The 22,322-nt window shown below is 38.6% G+C and overlaps 11 protein-coding genes, 1 long non-coding RNA gene and 2 other non-coding genes across 22 annotated transcripts; 9 read left to right on the top strand and 5 right to left on the bottom strand.

Annotated features, from left to right (window-relative positions):
- The first annotated feature begins 326 nt into the window (after positions 1–326).
- On the top strand, positions 327–1,059 carry AT2G47870 (Thioredoxin superfamily protein). Its single transcript, NM_001337281.1, has one exon. The coding sequence runs from the start codon at positions 503–505 to the stop codon at positions 812–814; it is 312 nt and encodes a 103-aa protein (NP_001318444.1). The 5' UTR covers positions 327–502; the 3' UTR covers positions 815–1,059.
- Positions 1,060–2,193: 1,134 nt separating this feature from the next.
- AT2G47880 (Glutaredoxin family protein) lies at positions 2,194–2,868 on the top strand. The gene has a single exon (NM_130355.5). The coding sequence runs from the start codon at positions 2,288–2,290 to the stop codon at positions 2,594–2,596; it is 309 nt and encodes a 102-aa protein (NP_182309.1). The 5' UTR covers positions 2,194–2,287; the 3' UTR covers positions 2,597–2,868.
- On the bottom strand, positions 2,345–2,587 carry AT2G47885 (uncharacterized protein). Its single transcript, NM_001337282.1, has one exon. The coding sequence runs from the start codon at positions 2,530–2,532 to the stop codon at positions 2,395–2,397; it is 138 nt and encodes a 45-aa protein (NP_001323624.1). The 5' UTR covers positions 2,533–2,587; the 3' UTR covers positions 2,345–2,394.
- A 2,291-nt stretch (positions 2,869–5,159) lies between the features above and the next one.
- Positions 5,160–7,451, top strand: AT2G47890 (B-box type zinc finger protein with CCT domain-containing protein). Of its 3 annotated transcripts, NM_130356.5 has the most exons (4): positions 5,160–5,879; positions 5,958–6,119; positions 6,203–6,474; positions 6,547–7,451. In NM_130356.5, the coding sequence occupies exons 1-4, from the start codon at positions 5,409–5,411 to the stop codon at positions 6,638–6,640; spliced, it is 999 nt and encodes a 332-aa protein (NP_182310.1). In that variant the 5' UTR covers positions 5,160–5,408; the 3' UTR covers positions 6,641–7,451. The 3 variants fall into 3 exon arrangements, with proteins under 3 accessions (NP_182310.1, NP_001324500.1, NP_973712.1); NM_001337283.1 differs by having other exon boundaries at positions 6,203–7,021; NM_201983.2 differs by having other exon boundaries at positions 5,958–6,474; positions 6,547–6,770.
- AT2G47895 lies at positions 7,125–8,126 on the top strand. Its single transcript, NR_140791.1, has 3 exons — positions 7,125–7,371; positions 7,581–7,808; positions 7,882–8,126. It is a non-coding gene; the product is annotated as an other RNA (long non-coding RNA).
- On the bottom strand, positions 8,087–10,489 carry TLP3 (tubby like protein 3). Of its 3 annotated transcripts, NM_001036481.1 has the most exons (6): positions 10,292–10,383; positions 9,586–9,992; positions 9,411–9,498; positions 9,188–9,320; positions 8,931–9,110; positions 8,107–8,834 (listed from the first exon to the last, which is right to left on the bottom strand). In NM_001036481.1, exons 2-6 carry the CDS (start codon positions 9,928–9,930, stop codon positions 8,360–8,362), a joined length of 1,221 nt encoding a protein of 406 aa, NP_001031558.1. In that variant the 5' UTR covers positions 9,931–9,992; positions 10,292–10,383; the 3' UTR covers positions 8,107–8,359. The 3 variants fall into 3 exon arrangements, with proteins under 3 accessions (NP_001189775.1, NP_001031558.1, NP_850481.1); NM_001202846.1 differs by having other exon boundaries at positions 8,087–8,834; positions 9,188–9,323; positions 9,586–10,396; NM_180150.2 differs by having other exon boundaries at positions 9,586–10,489.
- Positions 10,490–11,154: 665 nt separating this feature from the next.
- On the top strand, positions 11,155–11,694 carry AT2G00990. Its single transcript, NR_143711.1, has one exon. It is a non-coding gene; the product is annotated as an uncharacterized misc_RNA (transcript).
- A 33-nt stretch (positions 11,695–11,727) lies between these two features.
- Positions 11,728–12,933, top strand: CRR6 (chlororespiratory reduction 6). Of its 2 annotated transcripts, NM_130358.4 has the most exons (2): positions 11,821–12,100; positions 12,179–12,933. In NM_130358.4, exons 1-2 carry the CDS (start codon positions 11,905–11,907, stop codon positions 12,721–12,723), a joined length of 741 nt encoding a protein of 246 aa, NP_566113.1. In that variant the 5' UTR covers positions 11,821–11,904; the 3' UTR covers positions 12,724–12,933. The 2 variants fall into 2 exon arrangements, with proteins under 2 accessions (NP_973713.1, NP_566113.1); NM_201984.2 differs by having other exon boundaries at positions 11,728–12,933.
- A 7-nt stretch (positions 12,934–12,940) lies between these two features.
- NET3C (Kinase interacting (KIP1-like) family protein) lies at positions 12,941–14,068 on the top strand. 2 transcript variants are annotated; one of them, NM_130359.3, is made up of 3 exons: positions 12,941–13,031; positions 13,147–13,257; positions 13,339–14,068. In NM_130359.3, the coding sequence occupies exons 2-3, from the start codon at positions 13,167–13,169 to the stop codon at positions 13,923–13,925; spliced, it is 678 nt and encodes a 225-aa protein (NP_182313.1). In that variant the 5' UTR covers positions 12,941–13,031; positions 13,147–13,166; the 3' UTR covers positions 13,926–14,068. The 2 variants fall into 2 exon arrangements, with proteins under 2 accessions (NP_182313.1, NP_001324605.1); NM_001337284.1 differs by having other exon boundaries at positions 12,941–13,257.
- A 70-nt stretch (positions 14,069–14,138) lies between these two features.
- On the bottom strand, positions 14,139–14,845 carry AGP26 (arabinogalactan protein 26). Its single transcript, NM_130360.3, has one exon. It carries the CDS (start codon positions 14,791–14,793, stop codon positions 14,383–14,385), a length of 411 nt encoding a protein of 136 aa, NP_566114.1. The 5' UTR covers positions 14,794–14,845; the 3' UTR covers positions 14,139–14,382.
- Positions 14,414–15,660, top strand: AT2G47935 (uncharacterized protein; the record flags this gene model as incomplete). Its single annotated transcript, NM_001337285.1, has 3 exons — positions 14,414–14,713; positions 14,753–14,885; positions 15,219–15,660. 3 exons carry the CDS (start codon positions 14,414–14,416, stop codon positions 15,380–15,382), a joined length of 597 nt encoding a protein of 198 aa, NP_001325034.1. The 3' UTR covers positions 15,383–15,660.
- DEG2 (DEGP protease 2) lies at positions 15,150–19,465 on the bottom strand. 2 transcript variants are annotated; one of them, NM_130361.5, is made up of 19 exons: positions 19,146–19,465; positions 18,936–19,061; positions 18,820–18,870; positions 18,671–18,744; positions 18,520–18,583; positions 18,387–18,431; positions 18,095–18,202; positions 17,753–17,830; positions 17,605–17,671; positions 17,372–17,430; positions 17,188–17,287; positions 17,000–17,079; positions 16,821–16,877; positions 16,610–16,713; positions 16,444–16,531; positions 16,272–16,357; positions 16,144–16,168; positions 15,991–16,062; positions 15,150–15,892 (listed from the first exon to the last, which is right to left on the bottom strand). In NM_130361.5, exons 1-19 carry the CDS (start codon positions 19,326–19,328, stop codon positions 15,536–15,538), a joined length of 1,824 nt encoding a protein of 607 aa, NP_566115.1. In that variant the 5' UTR covers positions 19,329–19,465; the 3' UTR covers positions 15,150–15,535. The 2 variants fall into 2 exon arrangements, with proteins under 2 accessions (NP_566115.1, NP_001118544.1); NM_001125072.1 differs by having other exon boundaries at positions 18,936–19,058; positions 19,146–19,415.
- A 1,443-nt stretch (positions 19,466–20,908) lies between these two features.
- AT2G01000 lies at positions 20,909–21,206 on the bottom strand. Its single transcript, NR_143712.1, has 2 exons — positions 21,140–21,206; positions 20,909–21,045 (listed from the first exon to the last, which is right to left on the bottom strand). It is a non-coding gene; the product is annotated as an uncharacterized misc_RNA (transcript).
- AT2G47950 (myelin transcription factor-like protein) lies at positions 21,186–22,086 on the top strand. Of its 2 annotated transcripts, none has more exons than NM_001337286.1 (1): positions 21,186–22,086. In NM_001337286.1, exon 1 carries the CDS (start codon positions 21,324–21,326, stop codon positions 21,828–21,830), a length of 507 nt encoding a protein of 168 aa, NP_001324285.1. In that variant the 5' UTR covers positions 21,186–21,323; the 3' UTR covers positions 21,831–22,086. The 2 variants fall into 2 exon arrangements, with proteins under 2 accessions (NP_001324285.1, NP_566116.1); NM_130362.5 differs by having other exon boundaries at positions 21,341–21,973.
- The last annotated feature ends 236 nt before the right edge of the window (positions 22,087–22,322 follow it).

Here is a 22,322-nt window from a genome sequence, read left to right on the forward strand (position 1 = left end):
TCTAACAGGTTGGCCAAAACGTACCTAGATGTAATGAAAATAACTATATAATTACTACTTTATTAATCTGTAACAAAAACAAAAAGCCTATGTTTTTTTTTTATTAGATGACATTTTTAAACACCACACCAGTCAACACCAGATTTTTGCTTTTGACCTTTGTATATTATTATCATTTTAAATTATACGTTTGAATAACTAACTTACAAAAAAAAAAACAATAAATTTCAGCTTTTTGTCCATAAATTTATTCCAAAGAAAAACTACTATATATTGTGATGTATAAACAAATGTCAAGGGTATGTGATGCTGCTGCCTGTCGCAGACCGAAAGCGACACAACTTACCTTTTTTGATAACATACCAAACTATATAATTGATCGCGTTCATTTTCCGAAAATATATGCCGAATGCGGCGGGGCTATAAATAATAGTTTGATCGATCGGCTTGTTTATCATCCATACTCAAGGCCTCGAATTAACACTTCTTTGTCACATCGTCGATGGAACGAGTAAGAGATTTGGCATCGGAGAAGGCGGCTGTGATATTCACGAAGAGCTCGTGTTGCATGTGTCATAGCATCAAGACTCTCTTCTACGAACTCGGGGCGAGTCCTGCCATCCATGAGCTTGACAAGGACCCGCAAGGCCCTGACATGGAACGGGCCCTCTTCCGGGTATTCGGGTCTAACCCTGCTGTCCCTGCGGTTTTCGTAGGAGGAAGGTACGTCGGCTCAGCTAAAGACGTCATCTCCTTCCACGTGGATGGCTCCCTCAAGCAGATGTTAAAGGCCTCTAACGCCATATGGTTGTGACTACATATCATCACGCTTCTTACTATCATTTATTCTACACACACTAGTTCATATTATGTCATCTCGTGAATAATACATACATATATTTATCTAAGCTTGCATGAATATTGAATTATACTTTTAGTAACCATATATATAGAAGATTATGCATGCTCCGATGCTCGTGGAGATTAATTATCAGTTGATACGGAGAAACTAGACTGTAATCAATCATCACGTAAAGATTTCTGTTAATATCGGAATATCATCTGGATTTAGCATAATATCTTCCGATTATAGAAAAAAATGTACGTAGTATAATACCTAACCGATATACAAATGAATATCGAACGTAACTATGCTATAACTAGTATATATATGATCGTTTTTGAATCAAACATAAAAGAGAATCTCGCTCATGAAAAGATTACTACACCCACAAAACAATCGAAAAGTAAGCCAAGAATGACGCAGCAGAGTTAACATATGCGTGTGATTCACGCGTGCGTCCGGCAAGAAAGACATTTCGAGAGAAGTGAATCAAACATTAGTGTAAGTGTGAAAGAAGAATATATAAAAAAGAAAGATGGAATAATTTTCTTTGGCAAGTTGGTGTTGGCGGAATCACCATGTACGATGCATATTGTTGATACATATATATACATGTTTATCACCGAAAGGTCCAATCTTTTTCATTTATCCTCACTTTGCGCAATGACTCAATCAAAGGAGATATGTTGAGAGAATCCGTTAGATTATAAATTGACAAGCCTCTTTTCTTTTTCTAGGGGTATTAATCATGCTATATTTCTTGTCACATTGATTTGAATATCAGCAGTTTAAGAAAATCGCTTAGCCAAAAGTTATTAAGAAATCGTCTGATTTCTATCATTGTTGTAATCAATTTGATAAGCTAGCTTCAACTTTCATATCTATGTTAGTGTTTCAAAATTACTATCATATGCATTCCGTTCATACTTATTTCATCAATTAGTCCATGCATGCATGTGCTTATTATTTAGATTAATTATATTTATGTCACTGGCAATGCGTATACTATTATTAACCCACAAAAAGGTGAAACTGATTACAATTTTTCGAATCGTATTCGTAAATTACTAATCAACATGTTATGACGATCAAAACAACTGCAGCGTTACCGTAGAAATAAAAATAAATTGAATAACTTAGAAGTGAGAGTAATGTTTGCAACTTGTGCAGTCAAACAGAATATAAATAAGAAGAAAAATTCTCAAATAGGCATCTGATATTTTATCTTTCCTTTTTGATATTTTCTTAGAAATAAACTACATTTTAAATGGTCTTTTCTTTCTAATTAGCAAGAAAAAAACACACTCGAAAGACTCACTCCCTTCCTATAAATAGGCGAGCAAATGTCAAGCTTTTTACATACTCAAAACAAAACAAAACATACATCAAAACGCTAAAGTTTAAACCCCTAGCCATCATCAGATCTTCAGACTTCTGAGGATCATGGACAAAGTGATGAGAATGTCTTCAGAGAAAGGAGTGGTGATCTTCACGAAGAGCTCATGTTGTCTCTGCTACGCCGTTCAAATCCTGTTCCGTGACCTTAGGGTTCAACCAACCATCCACGAGATCGACAACGACCCGGACTGCCGTGAGATCGAGAAGGCTCTTCTCCGGCTCGGCTGTTCCACGGCGGTTCCAGCTGTCTTTGTCGGAGGCAAGCTTGTTGGCTCCACCAATGAAGTCATGTCCCTTCACCTTAGTGGCTCTCTTGTCCCATTGATCAAACCCTATCAGTCCATCCTTTACTAGCAAAATTAAACCAACTCAATATATAATATCTAATTATTAGCTAGTGAGAATAAACACAGTTACAGCTAGAGTGTGAGCTAGCTAGATATTCAGTGAGGACTTCGTCTGAATTAATGTTTATCGTTTGTATGTTCTATTGTTTAGCTTCTCTCGTGTTTCAGTTTAGTTAATCAACTGGTGTATGTTGATGTATGACTCTCTGTTTATGCTAATGAAAATAGTATTGAAACTTTTACATTTTTTCCCACACAATTAGTAACGATCTCTTGTGTATGTTGAGTAATTTAGGGCTTTCCATATAATAAGGCAAGAAACCGTTTATACTTGTCTGTTTTTAACATGGTATCAGAAGGAGGCTACACACAAACCATTTTCTTATTTAGAAATATTCACATACACTGACAGTAGCTAGAATAAAAATGTGAATGGCCAACACATGCATGAACTCGTCTTCTAATTATCAAGATGTAATGTATAAGTTGGCTTCATCATTATTAGTTAGACCTATTGATAGTTAACATTATATCGGGCGATATACAGATTTAGCCTTTGTGATGTTGTGTTTAGAGCGTACTTTTGAATCAAGGATAAATCAGTGCCCATTAGAGTATATATAAATCGAATGTGAAAAATATTAGATCAGAATAGACTTAATTAGTCTCCACCATACAAATTTGGTAAGAAGAAAAACAATGATAAGATACCAGTGGCCTAATGCAACTAAAGCAGTTTGAGGAAGAGGATGGAAGATCTTTCGCGGTCCAAGTATATCATGGCTACACAAAATCACTGCTCTTTTTGCGTTCCTTTATTCTTGAGTATCTTCACGTTTAATTTACTATTATTTTCTAATGAAAAATTGTACACCTTTTTATATATATGAACTCTTTGTTTTTTCGTTAGTTGCTCGTGTAGTAAATTAAACATATATGCTCATAATCAATAAAAACATACAATGTTAGAAGAAAAAAATACAATTTTTTTTACTAACGAATCATATGAATAGTTGTTTTATATACGGTACATTAACGATCCTCTCATCAGCTTTATAGATAACGAAGCATATTATTCTCCTTAGTTCCGCTTTTTATCACTTGAGATTAAACTCTACTCACAGGTTTAAGCACGTAAATTAGTTACTAAATAATGGATTTGACATTTACGCTTTGCATGCTTATATATGTTACCCATAATTATTTCCCTTTAGTTACTTAAAGTTACCAAAATCAACTACTTCAAGATTCTCCAATCAAAAGAAGCGTGTAAAAGCCTCTATAGTTATATAGTAGTATATAGACCTTGAAGATTTCTTTTTGAAGAAAATATGATTATACTGAGTTCAAAAGGTCGAAAAGAAATAATAAAGGTAGAATCCCTTTACATGATGTGTGGAACAACTTTTCTTGACCTCCAACTTCTTGGGATCGTGGGAAATATATAGGAGAATCTAATCGGAAGTTGTACAGAACGTGTAAGAACTAAGAACCATATTCACTTTGTTGTCATTGTTATAAGATTCAAGATTCTTTGACCGGCGCGTGAAAAAAGCATCCACCTATAGGCTCAAGATTCGTGTCCAAGAAAATATCGAGAACCGATGATTACTTGGAAAGTGGACCATTTTTTAAAAAATCAAAAATTAAAAAAGGAACGTAGCTCATGCGAATAGTTTAGTCCACCAAAGTGAAATGGTAGAACATTTGGTTTCAGTTTAGTTGTGTGTATTTTTATTAAAGGCTTCAGAATCAATTTCGATTTTTGAAAAATGAGTTTTTATAGCCATGTTAGTATGTTACGAGGATGGAAAAGCAACCTAGCTAGATTATCTTGTGATATGTGTTATTGTTCAAGAGAAGTAGGGGCAGTAGTTGTCGAGATCATGTTATTAGTGTCGCTGGAATGTTAGATATTGCCCATCCTGTCTCTTTTTCCCCATCGTGCCCTAAAAGTCAAACTATGCATGGTATTAGCTAATCTTGAATAGGTTTAATTCAGTACGGAAACTCTAATTGAAAACTACCTTCATGGAGTAATAGTTATCGAGGAACGATGATGAGGTATTAGTGGAGATAAGCAGATTTGGACTCAATATCAAAAATTAATGGTGGGATCCATTTCCGTTTCACCTAATATACATAGTGGCAAACAAAAAACAAATATAAGAAGAAAAGATTCAGTATCGAGCATTCTAGCTATGTCGGTAACGTGACAAAGTCCTTTTTTTCGTTTGTCTGTTTCTTTAAAGTTAATCAAATCGGCCAACGCTGCCTCAACAACGAGCTTCCTTTTTCTAACGTCCCTAATTTGCCACGTCCATTTTCTGGACTAGTCCCGGTTTAAAAAATCTTCAGAGATGTATTCGTGGTCAACTTCATTAACTCTTTCTCTTGAGCCCTTCATTAGTTATGATCTTATTTACTTTTTAAAAATCTAACCAAGTACTGTATATTATATATGTGGTAGCCAAAATATTATGTTAAATTCTAGGCTAATCCGATATATCAAGAAAAATCAATATATAAAAATGGAGAGCTATTTTTCACGAGTTAAGTGAGAGAGATGAGTAAAGAAAGGCACGGGAAGGTGAAGAGAGTGTAGGTTTCCAGCTTCTTCCCCAAGAAATAAAATGTATTTGACTTTGTCTAAGCAAATATGTCGTCACTTTAACGTCATTCATTACCTAGAATGCAATTAAGATATGGCTTTTACATAAGCCACCAAATTTGGTTTTGTTGCCCCAAAATATCCCAAGAAAAGATCAACTTCTTCTTCTTACCAAAACTGTCGGCGTCGTCTCCTCTAAGCTCCTCCCATGGAAGCAGAAGAAGGTCATCAGCGTGACCGCCTCTGCGACTATTGCGACTCCTCCGTGGCTCTTGTCTACTGCAAAGCTGACTCCGCCAAGCTCTGCCTCGCCTGCGACAAGCAAGTCCACGTCGCCAACCAACTCTTCGCCAAACACTTCAGGTCACTTCTCTGCGACTCCTGCAACGAATCTCCCTCTTCCCTTTTCTGCGAGACTGAAAGGTCTGTTCTTTGCCAGAACTGCGACTGGCAACACCACACCGCCTCTTCCTCCCTTCATAGCCGCAGACCCTTTGAAGGATTTACCGGCTGTCCCTCCGTGCCTGAGTTGCTGGCCATCGTTGGCCTCGATGACCTCACTCTCGATTCCGGATTGCTTTGGGAGTCACCTGAGATCGTTAGCCTCAACGACCTTATTGTTTCGGGCGGGTCGGGTACTCATAACTTCCGGGCCACGGATGTTCCTCCTCTGCCTAAGGTATAACTTGCTCTGTTTTTTTTCTCGAGCCAATTGCTCGGTTTTTATATTTCTCTGAAATGTTTTGAAATGCTCCAGAATCGTCACGCCACCTGCGGGAAATACAAAGATGAGATGATCCGACAGCTCCGTGGACTATCCAGATCTGAGCCTGGTTGTCTGAAATTTGAAACCCCAGATGCTGAGATCGATGCCGGGTTCCAATTCCTAGCGCCGGATTTGTTTTCTACATGCGAGCTGGTAATAGAGACTGCTATTGGTTGTGTTTTCTTGTGCTTGTCAAATGATTTTCCAGCTTATAAATCTCTCTTGTCAATATGAAGGAGAGTGGACTGAAATGGTTCGATCAGCAAGATCATGAGGACTTTCCATATTGCTCTCTGCTAAAGAACTTGTCGGAGTCAGATGAGAAACCTGAGAATGTAGACCGAGAGTCATCGGTGATGGTTCCCGTTTCCGGCTGCTTAAACCGATGTGAGGAAGAGACTGTGATGGTTCCGGTTATCACTAGTACAAGGTCGATGACACATGAGATCAACAGTCTTGAGAGGAACTCTGCTCTCTCTCGCTACAAAGAAAAGAAGAAGTCTCGAAGGTAAACAAGCTAATTTAAAAAGTGAGACACCACCAATAGGATTGGGATTTGAATCATGTGTTGATGAAACAGGTACGAGAAACACATCAGGTATGAATCACGCAAGGTTCGTGCAGAAAGCAGGACAAGAATCAGGGGACGTTTCGCCAAGGCAGCAGATCCATGAATGATGATGAGGTTACTTTGATAATCAAAAATCTTTTGTATTAATCGAATCATATAGTGTGTATGATCAGATAAGTTTTTGTATTCTAAGCTTAGGAGTTATCACTGTATATCGACCACACTCTCAAAATTGTCACTTAAGAATAGTTTTTTTTTTGTTTTGCCTCCGATTCCTAATTTGCCAAAGGGCAAGCATGGACGAGCACAGAACAAAACATGGTTCACAGTTATATACAATCTCAAGACAAGCAAGCAGCAAAAGAACTTGTTGTAATGTTAGAAAGTGAGATTGGACCCATTAAAGATCCATGGAGCAAGAAGGGCTTGATGTAATTGATATTATGGGCTCAAGTTGTAACATAGTAAACCCAATATAGGTTGGCATGTTTGGGCCATTTTCTTTTAAAGCCCAAATATAAAAGCGTCTCTTCCCGATGGCCGGCGAAACAGAAATTCCGCTGCCGTCGCAGCTTTCACTCTTGTTTTTTTATTCAGATGAAATTGGATGGCCGATGAAGACAAACATCCAAAGGCATGGGCTCGCGGCAACAACTATTTGCAATCTACCAATATATAATAATCTGAGGCAGTATAAAAATACAAAAAAAAATGACAACACTTTTTGGCAGATCATTCCTGCTACGATGAATCTGTCCCAATGATAATCTGAGAAGTAAAGTAAGTTTTGGTTGAACAAGGAATCTGGAGTGGGTTTTACTTGTTGAGCAATCAGTAAGCACTAAATCATGTATCAGAGTTGTGGTTATATTCTCTATGTTCTTCTTAGAATTCAAATATGAATCTGACTTGGAGTTCTTTATTTTAATGATGGTTAATTTTACTGTTAATATTTTTGGATTTGAACATTTGGTGAAGAGTGGTTGCAGCTTGAAGCAATTTTGCATCTCTCACTCTTCGTTTACTGTTTGTTGACGTTGAAGATTAGGCCCCAACAAACTTGTATATAAGAGCCCTTCTCTGTTTATTCTCCTGTCTTAAGAGCGCTAAATCCCTTGGAGACATCTTCACCACACTGTTCAGAGATCTGTCATGGGCCCCGGAGGACCAGGAGGACCCGGAGGACCAGGGTTCTTGCCACCGGGAGGACCAGGCTTCTTCCCACCCATTGGTGGTTTCTTTTCTGGGTTCTCCGACATGATATGTTCCTGGTAAAGACATTCTCTGTTTTGCTATGTGTTTTGTAAAGAGTTAAGTGGTTAGTCTGACTGTGGAATCTTGCAGTCTATCTTGTCTGTGCTGCTGCTGGCTGCTACGAGATTGCTTTGGCGGCCCACCGCCACAAGGACCGCCACTTCTGCCACCCTATTATTGACCACATCTGACTCCATTGGTCACTCGAATAATATTAAAGCTATCTCTGTATAGGATATTGCAGATGTTTGTCAAATTCAATCTTAAATATAATAATTCAAATGTCTCAATTTCTGCTCTGTGTGGATATATATTACCCAAAAAACGATCAAATTAATTATCAGAGAAATGAAATCATAGTCTGGAACTACAATCACTAGCAACACAATGCAACAACAACAACAACAAACACAATCTACTGTCTTCGATTCTTGACTCTTCTCTTGTATGGACTTGCCAAGACTTTTGAAACTATGTACACACACTTCTAAGACGAGGCCAAACCAGTCTTCTCTTTCAACATGATACAACTAAATAAACACGGAGTCACAGGGTTTGATGGAATTAATCATTCACATGCTATCTTGGTGTCGAAACTGCTGAGGCAAATGGTGAAGGCCTGGAAGGCAGAGATAGGGTACTGATAATCCATTGTGAACACATCTTTTCCGACTTTTCCAAACTGGAGAATCACGTTTTCGTGCTCAGGTCCTGCAGGTCCATTCTCAGGAGCAGCTACCAGCTGAAAGTTTTTGACGGAAGCAACTGTGACTCTCCCATTGAAGTTGAGGCACCAGCACTGGAGCTGTTCGTGCCATCTGGGCGCTTTGTTTTTCAGGACAAGCAGTCCTTCCTTCTGAGCAGCAGATGATGGACCAGAAGGGAGACTCTCTGCACGAATTGATTTCGACCTGAAGAAGGAGAATGAGGGGAAACTATCAAGATTGCTATGGACAAGTTCCGTCTGAGTTGGAGCTGTTCCTCCAGGTTCTACAGCTGATGCAGGGATGGCATCCATGACACACTGCATCCTCCTCGGTCCTCTGGTATGATACGACAATGTTCACAATTAGCAAAAGCCATATTAAGCAACTACCGTTTTATCTCACAATGTATCTGTAAGCAAGGAGATAAATCACCTGGAACCCAAGACGTTAAGCTCATATGAGATATGTGCTACAGGATAGTTGCCAGATGGAATTCTCGGGCTCACTTGTTTCAAACTGAGAAGTCTGCTTGAACGGGTTCTGGTAACCTGAGTTCCAGGATTCGTCGGCTGAGCGTCATAGACAGTGAACTTGGTCCCCAGAAAGTTAGATCTGAAAGAAAGTTAAGATAAGAGAAAGGTTATGGCAAATATATGAAAAAACCATGGGGTCAATCTGTAGCTAAGTACCTAAGCTTTCCGATATAGGTATTGCTTCCTCGAGAGACATCATCGCAGTTTAAGGAGATGATGTAGTCAGTGCAAGTTGGCCTCCGAAACCTCTTGGCAGCAAGAAGGAACTTTCCATCATCATTTGAAGCTGCTGCTGGACCAGAAAAAGTAAACCTTTGAGTGTTATTCAGAAAGAGATTAGGTATGCAAAGAGAAAAGAAGAAGCATCTGTTAGTTTCACCTTGGTTTAACCCGAGGTATAGATAGTAGGTTTGATTGCTGCGGTTTCTCATAATATAGCATTGAACAAGTGATCCTCTAGGACCCGGCTAAAAGGAAGTAGGGAAAAACGATTAGCCTGGATAAGCACACAAGTCATTTATAAAGTAAAGAGAGAATGTGATGGGATACTCAACCTGTTTGAGGGAGATAGGAAAAGTGAGTTTGCTAGAAAGCTCAGGAACTCTGACGATCTCTTTGACGATTTCTCGCCAGTTCCTGCAGACACCAGCGCAAGAAACAACATTTTTCCTAGACGGCCAAGTGTCTTCGGATTGCTCAATCCTCATAAGAACATCTCTCAGGAGCTCCGGAGGCATACTAGCCCAGCAGCTCTGCTTGAAAGCATCAACAGGAACAGAAGTATCCTGAACAACACGTTGAGACCTGGATCTACCATACCCGAATCTGACATCGAATCCCTTTCTGGATATACTCCCAAGCTCTCCTCTCATGTCCTGAATGAGACTCTTGAAGGACATGGCTCTGAATTCTAACTAATAACGAACTAGAAGCAGTCTCTATATATTTCTTGGTAATGCACCTAATTCAAAGTTGCAGACTTTTTCAAGAACCCTAATAAACCCACATTCGGAACGAACGAGATCTCAACGAACTAAAACACAAGCTCCTCCAAATTATTAAAAAAAAAAAACACGCTTCTTATTACATTCAGATCAAGAGTACTAACCCAATAGGTACAAGATCCGATTATAGATAGAGATCCGGATACAGAGAATAAATACCTAAGAAATCCCAAGCGAAATTAAAAAGGCCGCATCGATTCACAAGTTATACGAGCTTCACATCAATAAGAATCCAGGTGGAGCTTGGGAACAGTACCCAGGTCCCAGATTGGGGCATCGAAATCGACAACCAACACTCGAAAGCGAATGCCTTTTACAACCCACAGAAGAAGAAGCGGTCAGAGGAAATAGATTTTAGGGTTTGACGGGGGAGTGAATATGTATGTCTGTCTCTGTGTTATCCAATCGCTTCCTTCCTTGTCTCATTTTTAATTGTTGTCAGTCAGTCATTTTATTATTTTATCATTATTTTCTTCAAACTAAATTTGGTAACAAAGTTTTACATTTCATTCTAATTGACCGTATTCTTACCGATTTATCTTCTGCCTTTTTAATTAAGGGATATATATAAAGAAAGCTTTTCAATTATAGAAATAAATTAAGCTGCCACATGATAACGAAATTAAAGTGTGCTTTCTATGTATTTCTCTTTCTCGTTGTTATCTTTTGTTTTGGTAATGTTTCTAGAAATGTTGGAACTTCACCGAAATAAACATGGTAACTGACTAGATTCTAAAAAATCTTGTTCAAAATTCATCATATAAAATAGACATCTGAAGATAAGAAGACTTACAAATAGAATACTTTGGTTTAATGGAAACTTTCTTTCCGTTTTTCCTCTTTTTACGCAATTGTATTTGACAAAACAAAACTAAGCAGAGTAAGCTTTTTGTTGCCGTGATCACAGCACTTTCGCCGCTTTAATGGGCCAAAAGGTGTTTTAACGTTTTACTTTATATAATTAAGATGAAATCTTCCTTCTTTGGATATAAATAATGATTTGGACAACTACTGATTTGGTCAAAACGTAAACAAAAACAAACAAACAAAGGAAAACGTCAAAAAAAAAAAAAGGTGTTATGAGTTATAAAAAATAACATTATTGGGCCGTAAGAATCCTTTTTTTCGTCTATATGGGCCGAATTGAAGTCTAAATGGGTCTCGATCTTAACTATGCCTACACAGCATAAAGAAGTTAATCACTACAACAAAATCATCATTTGGCCTTATAATAGATATTCATTCTCAGGCACTCTAAGACACTGTGAAGTGGATCTTTTGACGCTTATGTTCATCTTACTAGATTGCATAGGTGAGCTTTTTCTCTCAAATCATATTATCTTTGCCACTGCTATGGTAGAGACCTTGGGGACTTATCTTTGCCAAGGAATGTTCCATTGCATAGCTATTTAAACTTTAAAGTGAGCAGAATTCTCAGTCTTTGAGCTACTTACTTACAAAGCCTCTATTGTGCAACTCCTTTGACCCGGTACGACCTTGGAAGACAAAGAAGGCCTCACTGCTTGCAAGGGGCAATGGCGAAGAAGAAGATCAGAGACGGTCAAGCTTGCAGATGCTCCTGAAACACCTCACCAACAGTGAAGGAGATTCGACAATGCCTACATCTACATGAGACCGAGGAGGCTGACTTGAGTTGAAAACATTCCACATTAAAGAAGAGAGCTCTTCATTTTTCTGAACGATTGAAGAAATGCATTCTGCTTAACATTTGAAACCTTTACGACAGACAGCAAAATATATGTATTTGTGCGGTGAAGGAAAAAAGGATAAAATGGAAAGAAATGAAGAAAAGGCCAAAAGAAGAGGATAAAAAGAAGACTAAGACACAAAGAGAGATAGCGTCTGTGAATGGCAACAAAGGCAGTTCTTCTCCCGTGGCTTATCCCATCGCCGAGACACGTATCGCTGTTCCCAGTGGTTCAATTGCCGGCGTTGGAGACCGCCGGGTGGTGTGTAAGAAAGAGGAGGGCAGAAGACGTAGCAGTCTCCGTCGCCTTCAATCCTTCTGGCAATTTCGACATCTCTGCCTTCGAGAATGACCAAGGTTCGTACTTGCTCAATTGATTCAGAATGATAAATAAAAAAAGGCTGCTACTAATTAATTATGTGAAAGGCGTAGCAGATTCAGATAAAGTGGAACCTCCGATGCCTCCAACGACCGGCCGGTACGAAGTAGTGATCGACAACGACTCAATTGGGCGGCTTGACCTATCCCCGTTTCAGAGAGCCATCGGCATAACCTCGCCTGATGATTTTGGTGTAGCTGAACCAAAACGGTATTTGGATCGAACCATCGGATTCACCATCAATTACAAGAGAGAAGACCCCGGGGATCCGCGGGAGCTGTCAGAGTACCCGGACGTAAGACTATGGTTCGTGAGGCTCGACGCGATGTACCCTTGGCTGCCTCTGCTGCTGGACTGGCGAGCTGGAGAACTTGCTCGATACGCAGCCATGTTAGTGCCGCACCAGATGAGCTTGAGAATGGGTGTCGTTTTCAATCCGGAGGCGTTGGAGCTTTTCGTAATGAACAAAGTGTTTGTGGTTTATCCGTGGCTGAAACGGCACGGCGTCCCAAAGCCCAGGTTGAAGACGAGCGACATGGCCAGGATGCTCGGATTCGGTATCGGCGATGAGCTCTTCGACTTGATCGATCACAATGAATGAAAAACGATGTGTTCTATCTTCAAATTACATACGTGGGCCTAATTGTGGGCTTACAATGAAAAAGGCCTGGGGATGGTAATTAAGAGGATTTTTTTGGGTATTTGATACACACGTGGCGAATATTCATTGGATAAGTTGTATTAATAGCCGTAAAATCTGGGAAAATAAATTCAAAATCTCGAATATCTGAAGAGAAGAGAGAGCCCATTCAAAATTTGAAAAACAAATCAACAATTGGTTTATTCGTATCTTTCTCATTTCTCTCTAGTCTATATCGCTCTCAGAATACAATTGGAAAAAAGAACAAGGTATTTAGGAATCTCTCATTCTTGAGTAGCTAAGCATTGAGGTCTCCTTTGCGTTTATAGATTATTTTTTTTGGTTGAAATTGTTTGGTTCTGTTGGGATATGTTGTTGTGTTAGGGAAGAGAACACAAAAAGAAATGGTTAGAGAAGAGGAGAAATCGAGATGGTGGTGGTTCGAGAGCCACAAGAGCTCCAAACATTCTCAATGGCTTCAATCAACACTCGCTGGTTGGTTCTTTTTCTCACTCAGTTCTTCTCTATGTTTTGTGGTTTTTGCCAACTTTTTGGTGTGAAACGTTTGTGGTGCAGAGATTGATGCAAAGACAAAGGCAATGTTGAAGTTGTTAGACGGAAACGCAGACTCTTTCGCTCAGCGTGCTGAGACTTACTACAAGAAACGTCCTGAGCTTATCAGCTTTGTCGAAGACTTTTATCGAGCTCACCGTTCCTTAGCCGTGAACTTCGACCACCTCAAGTCTTCCGACCACTATGGATCTCGCTCCGCTAAGGTTCCCCAACAATCCATGGAGTCCGTTTGTGACAGCAATTCTCACTTTGAAGATGCCGATTCTGAGATTGAAGACCCCCTTCAAGATGATGCCTCCGCAGCTGATTGCAAAGAAGATGAGACTTGGCAATTGGAACAAGAAAGGTTGAAGCTGATCGAAGAGACTGATGCTCTGAGGAAACAGCTCTTAGACAAGGACGAAGAGAAGAGAGAGGTCATCAGACAGCTTTCTCTAACCCTTGAGACCCTCAAAGACGAGAACTTGAGCCTCAAGAGACGCCTTGCCCACCATTCTCTCAAGCAACGCACCGTTTTGGAGTTCAAGCCACTAAACAAGTTCTTTGGGAAGCTGTTTTACATTATGTGCGATGGCAACAAGGTCCTTTAGGTTGGCTCATCTACCTCATGAGCTTAGCTTCGATATTTTCTGTGGTTCATTTCACTGTTTATCAAGATATATCCTGTCCTTTCCGTGCTGTATTATAACCGGTAATTATCCTACTTAATAATGCATGCTGTTCTGATTTGTTCAATCACAAGAACCCAGTTTCAGACAAGGACATGTGATGAGTGATACATAATTGGATGATCAATCAATTTTGACTTTGAGGCACAAAAAACACACACTATCACTGCTACCAAGTACAACAACTGCGCACTAGCCCAAACTGCAGAGTGCTTTATGAGCAAATCTCACACGAACGAACACTAGAAGAAGCTATATTAATATTACATGAAAAAAATTCAGAAGAAGCAGAGAGTAAGAAAGAATACATTTGTGAATATTTGGTTTCTGCTGATGATATTGTGTAGAGTGCTGCTTACTCGCTGTTTCTATATGATTACTAGAAGAAACTGCAGAAAGCTAGTAGCAACATGAGTAGGACAAGAAGCAGAGATGAGAGTTGTGATGAGACCAAACAAACAGAGGAAGAAGCTGGAAGAGGAGATCCAACTGGAGAAACTTCGAGCAGAGGATCAGGAGTGACAGCATCTGGGTTTGGTGGACTAAGGCTTGAGGGGATTGTCGGCATGATAGACGATTCCGACGGGGAAGGAGACATTTCGCTTGAACCTGGAGTAGGGAACAGGGGAGAGGTATCTGGAGACATGGCCGGGGTAGAAGCTGAGAAACTCGATGGAGCTTCAGGCAAGAACGAAGGTGCAGCTGATATGGTGGACAGCTGAAACTCAGATGTTGAAGTGTGTAAACAGAGTGAGAGAACGGTGAAGGCAGTGAACAGAGAGACGGACATGGTTACTGTGAATGTCTCTCCTGCTTCTCTGAGAATGTTTCTGAGAGACCTTAAGAAACTGAAGAAGAAAAAGGTATACAGCTATAGAGGAGGTAAAAGACAAGATTGGTGGGTTTGGTTGTGGACCTCTGGCTTAGGGCAGAGCACATGAAATATGGATTTGTCGGGTTTTGATTTGTGTCGGAGTGTTTGTATGTTTTGATTTTGTGAATAAAAAGTTATTAAAAAAGCAAAGTAGAGTCCCGTGAAGCTCTTCCCTCAAATATAGAAATGAGTGCCAGCTTTTAACTTGCTATGCTTTTTCCTGATCTGCAACAATCTTAGGTTTATTGTCAGTTGATGAAGACAATAGAATTGGTAAAAAGGAAGCACCGATTCACTGATATATATATATATATATATATATATATATATATATATTACAGTCACAGAAGACATTGCTGCATTTCATTTTCTCATAGAAAATCAGACACTGAATAATTTGTTGACTTTTGTCGAGATTCTGGCAATGCTTTTAGCAGTATACATTCATCTGAACACAATGGCCGAGCATTCTCATGGCCAACTTTCTATTAAACTCAATCCATAGAGGTTTGAATAAAGAAGAAAGAATTCACTAAACTTTGAGTTTGAGCAGCACAAGACCTTATGAATGAGGATGAAGCTGAAAGCTTTCCCATATGTTCGGGGAAGCTGTATGAGCTTTCAGTGGTTTCCATCTGCGGACGCCTTTTCGAATATTTTATGCCCACACCAGTCCATCAAAGCCGATTTCCAGATTTGACACAGGGCTGTCTCCAATACCTTGGTCAAGCGCTTGGGTGTCATCTATTGGATCAACATATGGCTCGAGCAGATCAGCGGATCTTTCCGAGGGAATTCCATAATCTTTGAGGATGCACAAGGAAGCAGAATTTGAAGCTTCCCTCTCCAACACAGCAACATAGTTGTCTTCGAACTCAAAAACTAGATACTTATCTTTGCACATATCAATGAGATGTGCCAAGTGATGGATGTTTCTTATTGGAATTCCATTGAACTTCAGGACCTGCTGGTTATTCATGTCCTCATAGCCGATGTTTACTTCATTTGCCAATACCTATAGATATGCTCGTCGAGTGAGTTAGTTATTAAATTATTGTTGCACTCACCAAAATGCACATTGAATTAAGAACTCATTATCCTCCGAGGGATTACCTGTGATAGGATGACGATTTGTTCTCCTCTGAACCTTGCCACAGAGTAGCGTGCCTTTGTTAACAATTTCAACTGCAAATCGGAAGGAAAAACTAAACTGTTATAGTGGATTCACAAATTAAACTAAGAGACAGTTTAGTAGAGTGAGCTTACGCCTATGGTATCCTCACACTCCTCCCTGGTTATACATTTAAAAAAAGGAGGAAACAGTTAGGCATTTGGGAAATAATGAAGAAGGTTTCGGTTTACTTTTGCATCTTAGCAAGCCGAGAAGAACATACTCTATCAGGGGTTCTGAGAGCGGAGTAAACACCAAACCAGCAACTATAATGTATGATGGCTGACCTCCATCAATATGGTACGGTACCTATTTAAAAGCAACAAAGTATTGGTAATTAGCTTACAAGGCATGATGCGCAAAAGGCTTAAAATGGTACATGCAGAGAGTTGTACCAGGTGCACTCGTGGCCTTAGAACTACTTGAACTTTCTTATGTTCTCCTGCTCTAATGATACCAATCTCAGCGATATCACCTGCAAATCTACTCAGTGAAATAAAAGCCAAGTATGAGAATAGGCAGAGGAAGTTAATACATCTGTGGACTAGAAGAGGTATTTACTTTTGACTGATGAGATAACGGAATGCAATGCGTTCACTAGATCGGAAGGGTACAGTTCCTTCACATCCCACATGTAGATCATCAAAACTTACAATCACATCTCCCTGATTTAACAATCAGTACTCGTCAGGTATACCAGAAATCAAGGACGTGAAGATTTTGCATTGTAGAAGTTTGGTAGAGCAACAATCCTATGATCCACACTCTTTACCTCTTTCAGGACTTTACTTGCATCAGATGTAGGTTCAACTCTTCGCACCAGAACCCCCTACAAATTATATCACTTGAGTATACTCAAACTGCTAACAAGGAAGACTCAATATCCTCCACCGCTATGTTGGTAAAATCTTAATCCGACAAGAGACAGACGAACTAACAAAGCAAACCTACCTCATTTGTAGGAACTTTGAGGCACTCCCGCAGAGCTGGATTTTCTAATTTCTGCAGCAATACTCCAAGGCAAGGGTAACCTGCAAGAGAAATATCTTTTAAGTATTAACAAAAGAAAGGCTCAACTAGAAGAGAAAGTCAGAATGGTCTTGCATTGGAACATATGAACGTCAAGAGAAAACTATTACCAGTGTACTTTCCGTTCCTCTCATAATCAGTCAAAAAGTGAGAAACAACGGTTGTTGGAATCACATATCCAATATTTTCAGTTTCTTCGGATCTGTAAACCTAGAGGAAGTCTCTTGTGAGACATACGTTTGGAATGAGAATTAGAAAAAGGTATTATATTCCTGAAAATCCCAAAGCAAATACCTGGAATGCTACTCCAATACATTCCCCCTGGTCGTTGAATGCAGGGCCACCACTATTCCCTACAATCTAACAAGTATAAGAAGTGGTATCACAATAATACTAATGAAGGTTCTCAGAAGCAATTTTAAAGAAAAGTACGCTACAGAAAAGAACAAGTCATATGCAAGTTTTAGAATAAAGGGCAAGATACTTGGATCAAATGGGAAATAGTTTATAAGAAAGGATCCACTGACCTGGATTTATAGCAGCGTCGATTTGAATTCCAAGCAAGTCGGATGATCCATGAGCGTAAGATGTTACCTGCATTCCCAAACGAGAAAAAGTTCTTAAAATCAAGACAACAATATCAGCATAAAAGCAAAGCCAAAGATATCGGGAAACCTCTATACGTGATACAACCCCTTTTGTAACAGAGATTGTATCTCCTCCAAGAGGATATCCCACGACAGTAACTGAATCCTGCATATCAAAGCCAACATGGCAACTCTATAAAGAAGAGCTATATTCAGATAGATAATTAGAAATAAAGAAACAGAGAAGAACATCTTAAGCCTTTTACTTATTAATGCAGGAAAGAAAAAAGATCTGTTTTTTTGTTTTTGGTATTGTTCATGCTTCGCTTAGACCGTCAAATGTGTTCTTTAAATATTTGAAGAGGACTGAACTTGAAAAAAAAACTGAAAAGACTAAGAAATACATCATTATCTGATGAGATGATGGAACCTGAAGGCGGGGTAAATGGCCCAGCCGTAGTGGTTCAGCTCCTTTCCAGAAATCCTCGCTTTCTACGGAAAGCAAAGCAATGTCACAGTCCACACCCCTAACTAAAACCTGTGCAGGATAAATGAGAGGGAAGTTATCTTCAATTGTATAGCGACAGGTACATGTTTAATTGAACTTAAGAGAGAAATAAACAAATTCTATTGTAGGAACTATAATGAGCATATTGATGAATACATGCACATATTTGCTACTAATTGAAAGCAGAAGTAATAATCACAGGTGAAAAACAAACCTTAGCCACATACTTTCGATCATCTCCCCTTCTCTTAACTTTAACCTGATGAAGAGATATGTGATCAAAAGTTAACAAAATGAGAAGAGAAAAACAGATAATAAGAAAATGAAGTCCGAGAAGGAAAGTAAACCTGTGTATCGTGTTCGACACAATGGGCATTGGTCAAGAGCTTGCCATCTCCAATCATAAAAGCACTGCAGTTGAAGAAGATGTGATGGAGTCATGAAACAACCTAAAAGCGAGAAAAAGTGGAACATGTGATTAAAAAAAAAAAAGCTTGCCTTCCAGTACTAGTAAATTGCCTTTGCTTCTGCCATGGGAGGGAGTAATCAGGAGCAGTATGAGTGCAATAAACCTGGAAAGAAGCACGGGTGGGTTCAAAAGCAAGCAGAGTGAATTTTAAGGAAGAAAGCGAATTTGATTTCGAAACCTTGACAACAGCGTTGAGAAAGGATGCATCGTGAATCTTGGCAGGATCAGTCTGCACAAGGAAATGGCATTAGACCACAGGAAATACAAATGCCCGACTAGGAGAAGGAAGCAAACCTGTTGGTCTCGACTAAAATCAGAAAGAGACTCTTTTTTCTCCTTTTTGGGTGACCCAAAAGCCTTGAAAGCCATTTTTTGAGGAGGATTGGAACTTTCATCTCGAACTCTACCTGGGTAATTCTTCTGCAACGAATAATTCCAACCATGTAAGAAGAAGAAAAAACGAAGGGGGAATTGATTGAAGAGTTTATGAGGTGGGGAATGTACCTCTGGGTTTAATATAGGAGATGGTGAATCAGACCTCGACGATTTCCTCTTAATATTGGAGGAAGCTCGGGGAGTCAACGACGATGCGGACACGAAACACCACGGTGAGGAGATGGACGAAGATTGAATTTTAACGGAGGCATTGAGGACGGAGAAGCAGCAGTTTGCTACGGAGGCGGCCATATCGGCCGGCGAGAGAGACACACTAACTACAGAGAGAAGTGAGAAGAAAGAGAGAAAAAGAGAATCCTTTTTTTGATTTTCTTATCCACTCTCGCTTCTTTGGCGCCTCCATCTTCACTTGACCCTGCTTCTTCCCCATATTTTCATAATTACCACTGGGTCCTAATGGGCCCCCTTTTAACATTAATGGGCCTATTTTGTTTTTATTCTATGGAGCTGCCCATTTCACAACCATTGGGGCCACCAGATGAGGTACACCAATATCTCTATTACTTTCAAATATTTTTAGACAAGGTTGAATATACATTTTAGAAATCTTTTTCACGTATAAACAAATTAGGTATGATAACTGATAAGTAATCCTTTTTGTATCTGCACTTATGATCGTTCTCGTTCCAAAAACCTTAATGATTACTTATATCTCTCTCTCTTTGTGTTTCTTTGGATAAATGATTATATCCCGTTATTTAATTCTTTTAATCAAAGCATGATTTAATGTAAAATTATACTACTGTATGACTACTTTTCTTAAAAATATAACCTAGGCAACTTGTTCATGTGGGTCTACTCGTTAGGTGCTTCATTTTGAATGATCATGTTTAATTGCGTAACGAGATAAGTAAACTGGTTAATTGCTTGTGTGACAAAAGATACATATCAAATTTAATTAATCATTAACTTTGATTAAAGAAGTAGGCGGCATCCCCAAAGTCAACAAATAAAATCAAAGGTTTCTGGTTTAATCCACGCGTTGCCCCATCCATATTCCCTTTATTTCTAAACGAAAGCGACCGCCATTTCCGTATTTTGTCTCCCTAGCACCAAAATTACATGACCATTTATTTACTTACGTGGTTCTTTTTTTCTTTGCAGCAGAATTATATAAATATGCAACACTGGTTAGTCTAACGCTATAGATATGGATGATATTTTAGATATCTATATATACATTTTTGCAGCCATTTTGTAAAATAAATCCTAGAGTTAGAATTTATTTACAGTGGCTGCCACTGACATTTAATAATTGTTTTTGATAATTAAAAAGAAAATCTTTGAATTAAATATTTGACAATCTTCCCAAAATCTCTCCACATTAATTACACGATTAGTTACTAAAATAAAACTTCCCAAAATATTTAATCTTATTTAATTACTACAAAATTATCATTTTTGATATTGTTTTTCTACATGACTATAATAATTCGATTATAATCATCAAACCGCAGAGATATTTGATAGCATTTAATTATTACAAAATTAAAAAATATTTAGACAATGATTCATAAACATATCATAAATAAAATCAGTGAGTTTTTTTTACAGGACGGATTGACGGGACGAGTTTGACAGGACGTTACTTAATAACAATCGTAAACTATAAAATAAAAATATTTTATAGATAAATATAATTTGCAAACTTTTATATATAGTAACTTTAAAAAATAAATTGTCTTCGCGGTATACCGCGGGTTAAAATCTAGTAAGACCTAATAGAGTACCAAGGCTAGAACAATTAATACGAGTATCGCGTATGAAAAAGAATATACATGTATTCTGATAACTATATAAAGTAGTAGATGAAATGATTTTGATTCATGAATCTCTATGTTGAGTGAGAAAATGAATAGCCTGAGACAACACAAGTGTAATAGCTTTCACGCTTGGACTTGTGTCTGAATTTTGGAACTGATGATGTTTGCTGCTCTTTCTAGAAGACCTGTTGAAAAAAGCATAAATACGCTCTGTTTTCAAATTTGGCAATTGATATTTGTTTTTGTACGTGTCTATTTAATTTTTGGTAAAGAACGCACGTTGTTTATACTTACACACCGCCCTTCTAGAAGAACAGGCTCTCACGTCATTTGCATACAACTTCCATCTTCTGGAACCAATGGATCCCTGTTACAAAAGTTGCTCTTAAAACATAAACAAAAACAAAAGAAAAGAAAACATTTTTATATTTGTCGTCAATAATAATGGCCACTTTCTGCTTACATGTATATGAATGTATATATTACTATAATACGTAGCTGCTCGTGTTTCTTGTCTAAGTTCTCTGTTATAGTTAGGAGACAAATAAAGAGAATTAGAGAACAGAAGACCAGAAAAATAAAGATGAACACAACCAACAACGTGTTTGATGTGTCACCGTTCTTGCTTTTAGAAGCATCTGCAGATTCCGAAGCTGGCCACGACAGCGTTGACGATGATAAATGCGTTAAGGATTACGATCTTGGTCATGAGTCTTCTAGTGCCAGTTCTTGCGAGACGTCTTGCGTGAGTCAGAGAACGAGTTTGTTAGGTTTTGACCTGCAGGACGATACGGTGAATCATGAAGAAAGAGACGCCGGAGATGAAGAAGACGAAGACGGAGAAGGAGAAGTGAATAGCTACATAAGATGTGGGAGAAGCCAACGTGAAAATCTGGCTGTGGATTCTGCTGCGGTGGTGAGTGAGATGGATCAAAATCGAATGTTCTGGGAAGCTTGTCTCGCATCTTGATCTGTCTTTATTAATTAATGTCATCTCATCATCAACAGAGAAAACAAAATAGTATATATCTAGCTTAGCGTAGTGTTCTTGTCTGTGTTTCCCCTTTGGCTTTTAATGCACAACTAATCGATATGATATCTACCCATTAACCTTAATTAGTCCCCTTTAGCGTAGTGTAAATTTGTTTTGATTCGTCAAGAGAAAAAAAGTGGTCTAAGGGACTGACTAGTTGGAGAAGAATCCGTATAAAATCTGTTAAAAGGAGAAACAATATACTATACTAGTCTTTTCTCGTAGAGGAGGATGTTATACTAACATTACTAATTTATGCTCACCCAGTTTAAATAAAATAAAATCAATACTTTTTTGGTTTGTACTAATTAACATATATATATATATATATTCCCAAAATTAAAGATTCCATGGCTAACAGACCTAAAGAAGAAGAAGAACAAACACAATAAGAGATTGGTGTAGTTTTACTTTTACTATATTCATCTT

The sequence above is a fragment of the Arabidopsis thaliana genome, chromosome 2 (genome assembly GCF_000001735.4).
Source record: "Arabidopsis thaliana chromosome 2, partial sequence".
In the NCBI taxonomy this organism is placed as follows: domain Eukaryota; kingdom Viridiplantae; phylum Streptophyta; class Magnoliopsida; order Brassicales; family Brassicaceae; genus Arabidopsis; species Arabidopsis thaliana.

Excerpts from the sequence above, each read along its gene's own strand:
- AT2G47870 (NM_001337281.1), top strand. The coding sequence starts at position 503 with ATGGAACGAGTAAGAGATTTGGCATCGGAGAAGGCGGCTGTGATATTC.
- AT2G47880 (NM_130355.5), top strand. The coding sequence starts at position 2,288 with ATGGACAAAGTGATGAGAATGTCTTCAGAGAAAGGAGTGGTGATCTTC.
- AT2G47885 (NM_001337282.1), bottom strand. The coding sequence starts at position 2,532 with ATGACTTCATTGGTGGAGCCAACAAGCTTGCCTCCGACAAAGACAGCT.
- AT2G47890 (NM_130356.5), top strand. The coding sequence starts at position 5,409 with ATGGAAGCAGAAGAAGGTCATCAGCGTGACCGCCTCTGCGACTATTGC. Across the intron at positions 5,880-5,957 it reads ATGTTCCTCCTCTGCCTAAG|AATCGTCACGCCACCTGCGG; the intron begins GTATAACTTGCT and ends GAAATGCTCCAG. Across the intron at positions 6,120-6,202 it reads TGTTTTCTACATGCGAGCTG|GAGAGTGGACTGAAATGGTT; the intron begins GTAATAGAGACT and ends GTCAATATGAAG.
- TLP3 (NM_001202846.1), bottom strand. The coding sequence starts at position 9,930 with ATGTCCTTCAAGAGTCTCATTCAGGACATGAGAGGAGAGCTTGGGAGT. Across the intron at positions 9,324-9,410 it reads ATACCTCGGGTTAAACCAAG|CAGCAGCTTCAAATGATGAT; the intron begins GTGAAACTAACA and ends TTTCTGGTCCAG. Across the intron at positions 9,111-9,187 it reads ACCTATATCGGAAAGCTTAG|ATCTAACTTTCTGGGGACCA; the intron begins GTACTTAGCTAC and ends ACTTTCTTTCAG.
- CRR6 (NM_130358.4), top strand. The coding sequence starts at position 11,905 with ATGGCAACAAAGGCAGTTCTTCTCCCGTGGCTTATCCCATCGCCGAGA. Across the intron at positions 12,101-12,178 it reads TGCCTTCGAGAATGACCAAG|ATTCAGATAAAGTGGAACCT; the intron begins GTTCGTACTTGC and ends AAGGCGTAGCAG.
- NET3C (NM_001337284.1), top strand. The coding sequence starts at position 13,167 with ATGGTTAGAGAAGAGGAGAAATCGAGATGGTGGTGGTTCGAGAGCCAC. Across the intron at positions 13,258-13,338 it reads GCTTCAATCAACACTCGCTG|AGATTGATGCAAAGACAAAG; the intron begins GTTGGTTCTTTT and ends TTTGTGGTGCAG.
- AGP26 (NM_130360.3), bottom strand. The coding sequence starts at position 14,793 with ATGTCCGTCTCTCTGTTCACTGCCTTCACCGTTCTCTCACTCTGTTTA.
- DEG2 (NM_130361.5), bottom strand. The coding sequence starts at position 19,328 with ATGGCCGCCTCCGTAGCAAACTGCTGCTTCTCCGTCCTCAATGCCTCC. Across the intron at positions 18,745-18,819 it reads TTCTCAACGCTGTTGTCAAG|GTTTATTGCACTCATACTGC; the intron begins GTTTCGAAATCA and ends GCTTCTTTCCAG. Across the intron at positions 17,288-17,371 it reads GTATTGGAGTAGCATTCCAG|GTTTACAGATCCGAAGAAAC; the intron begins GTATTTGCTTTG and ends GACTTCCTCTAG.
- AT2G47950 (NM_001337286.1), top strand. The coding sequence starts at position 21,324 with ATGTATATGAATGTATATATTACTATAATACGTAGCTGCTCGTGTTTC.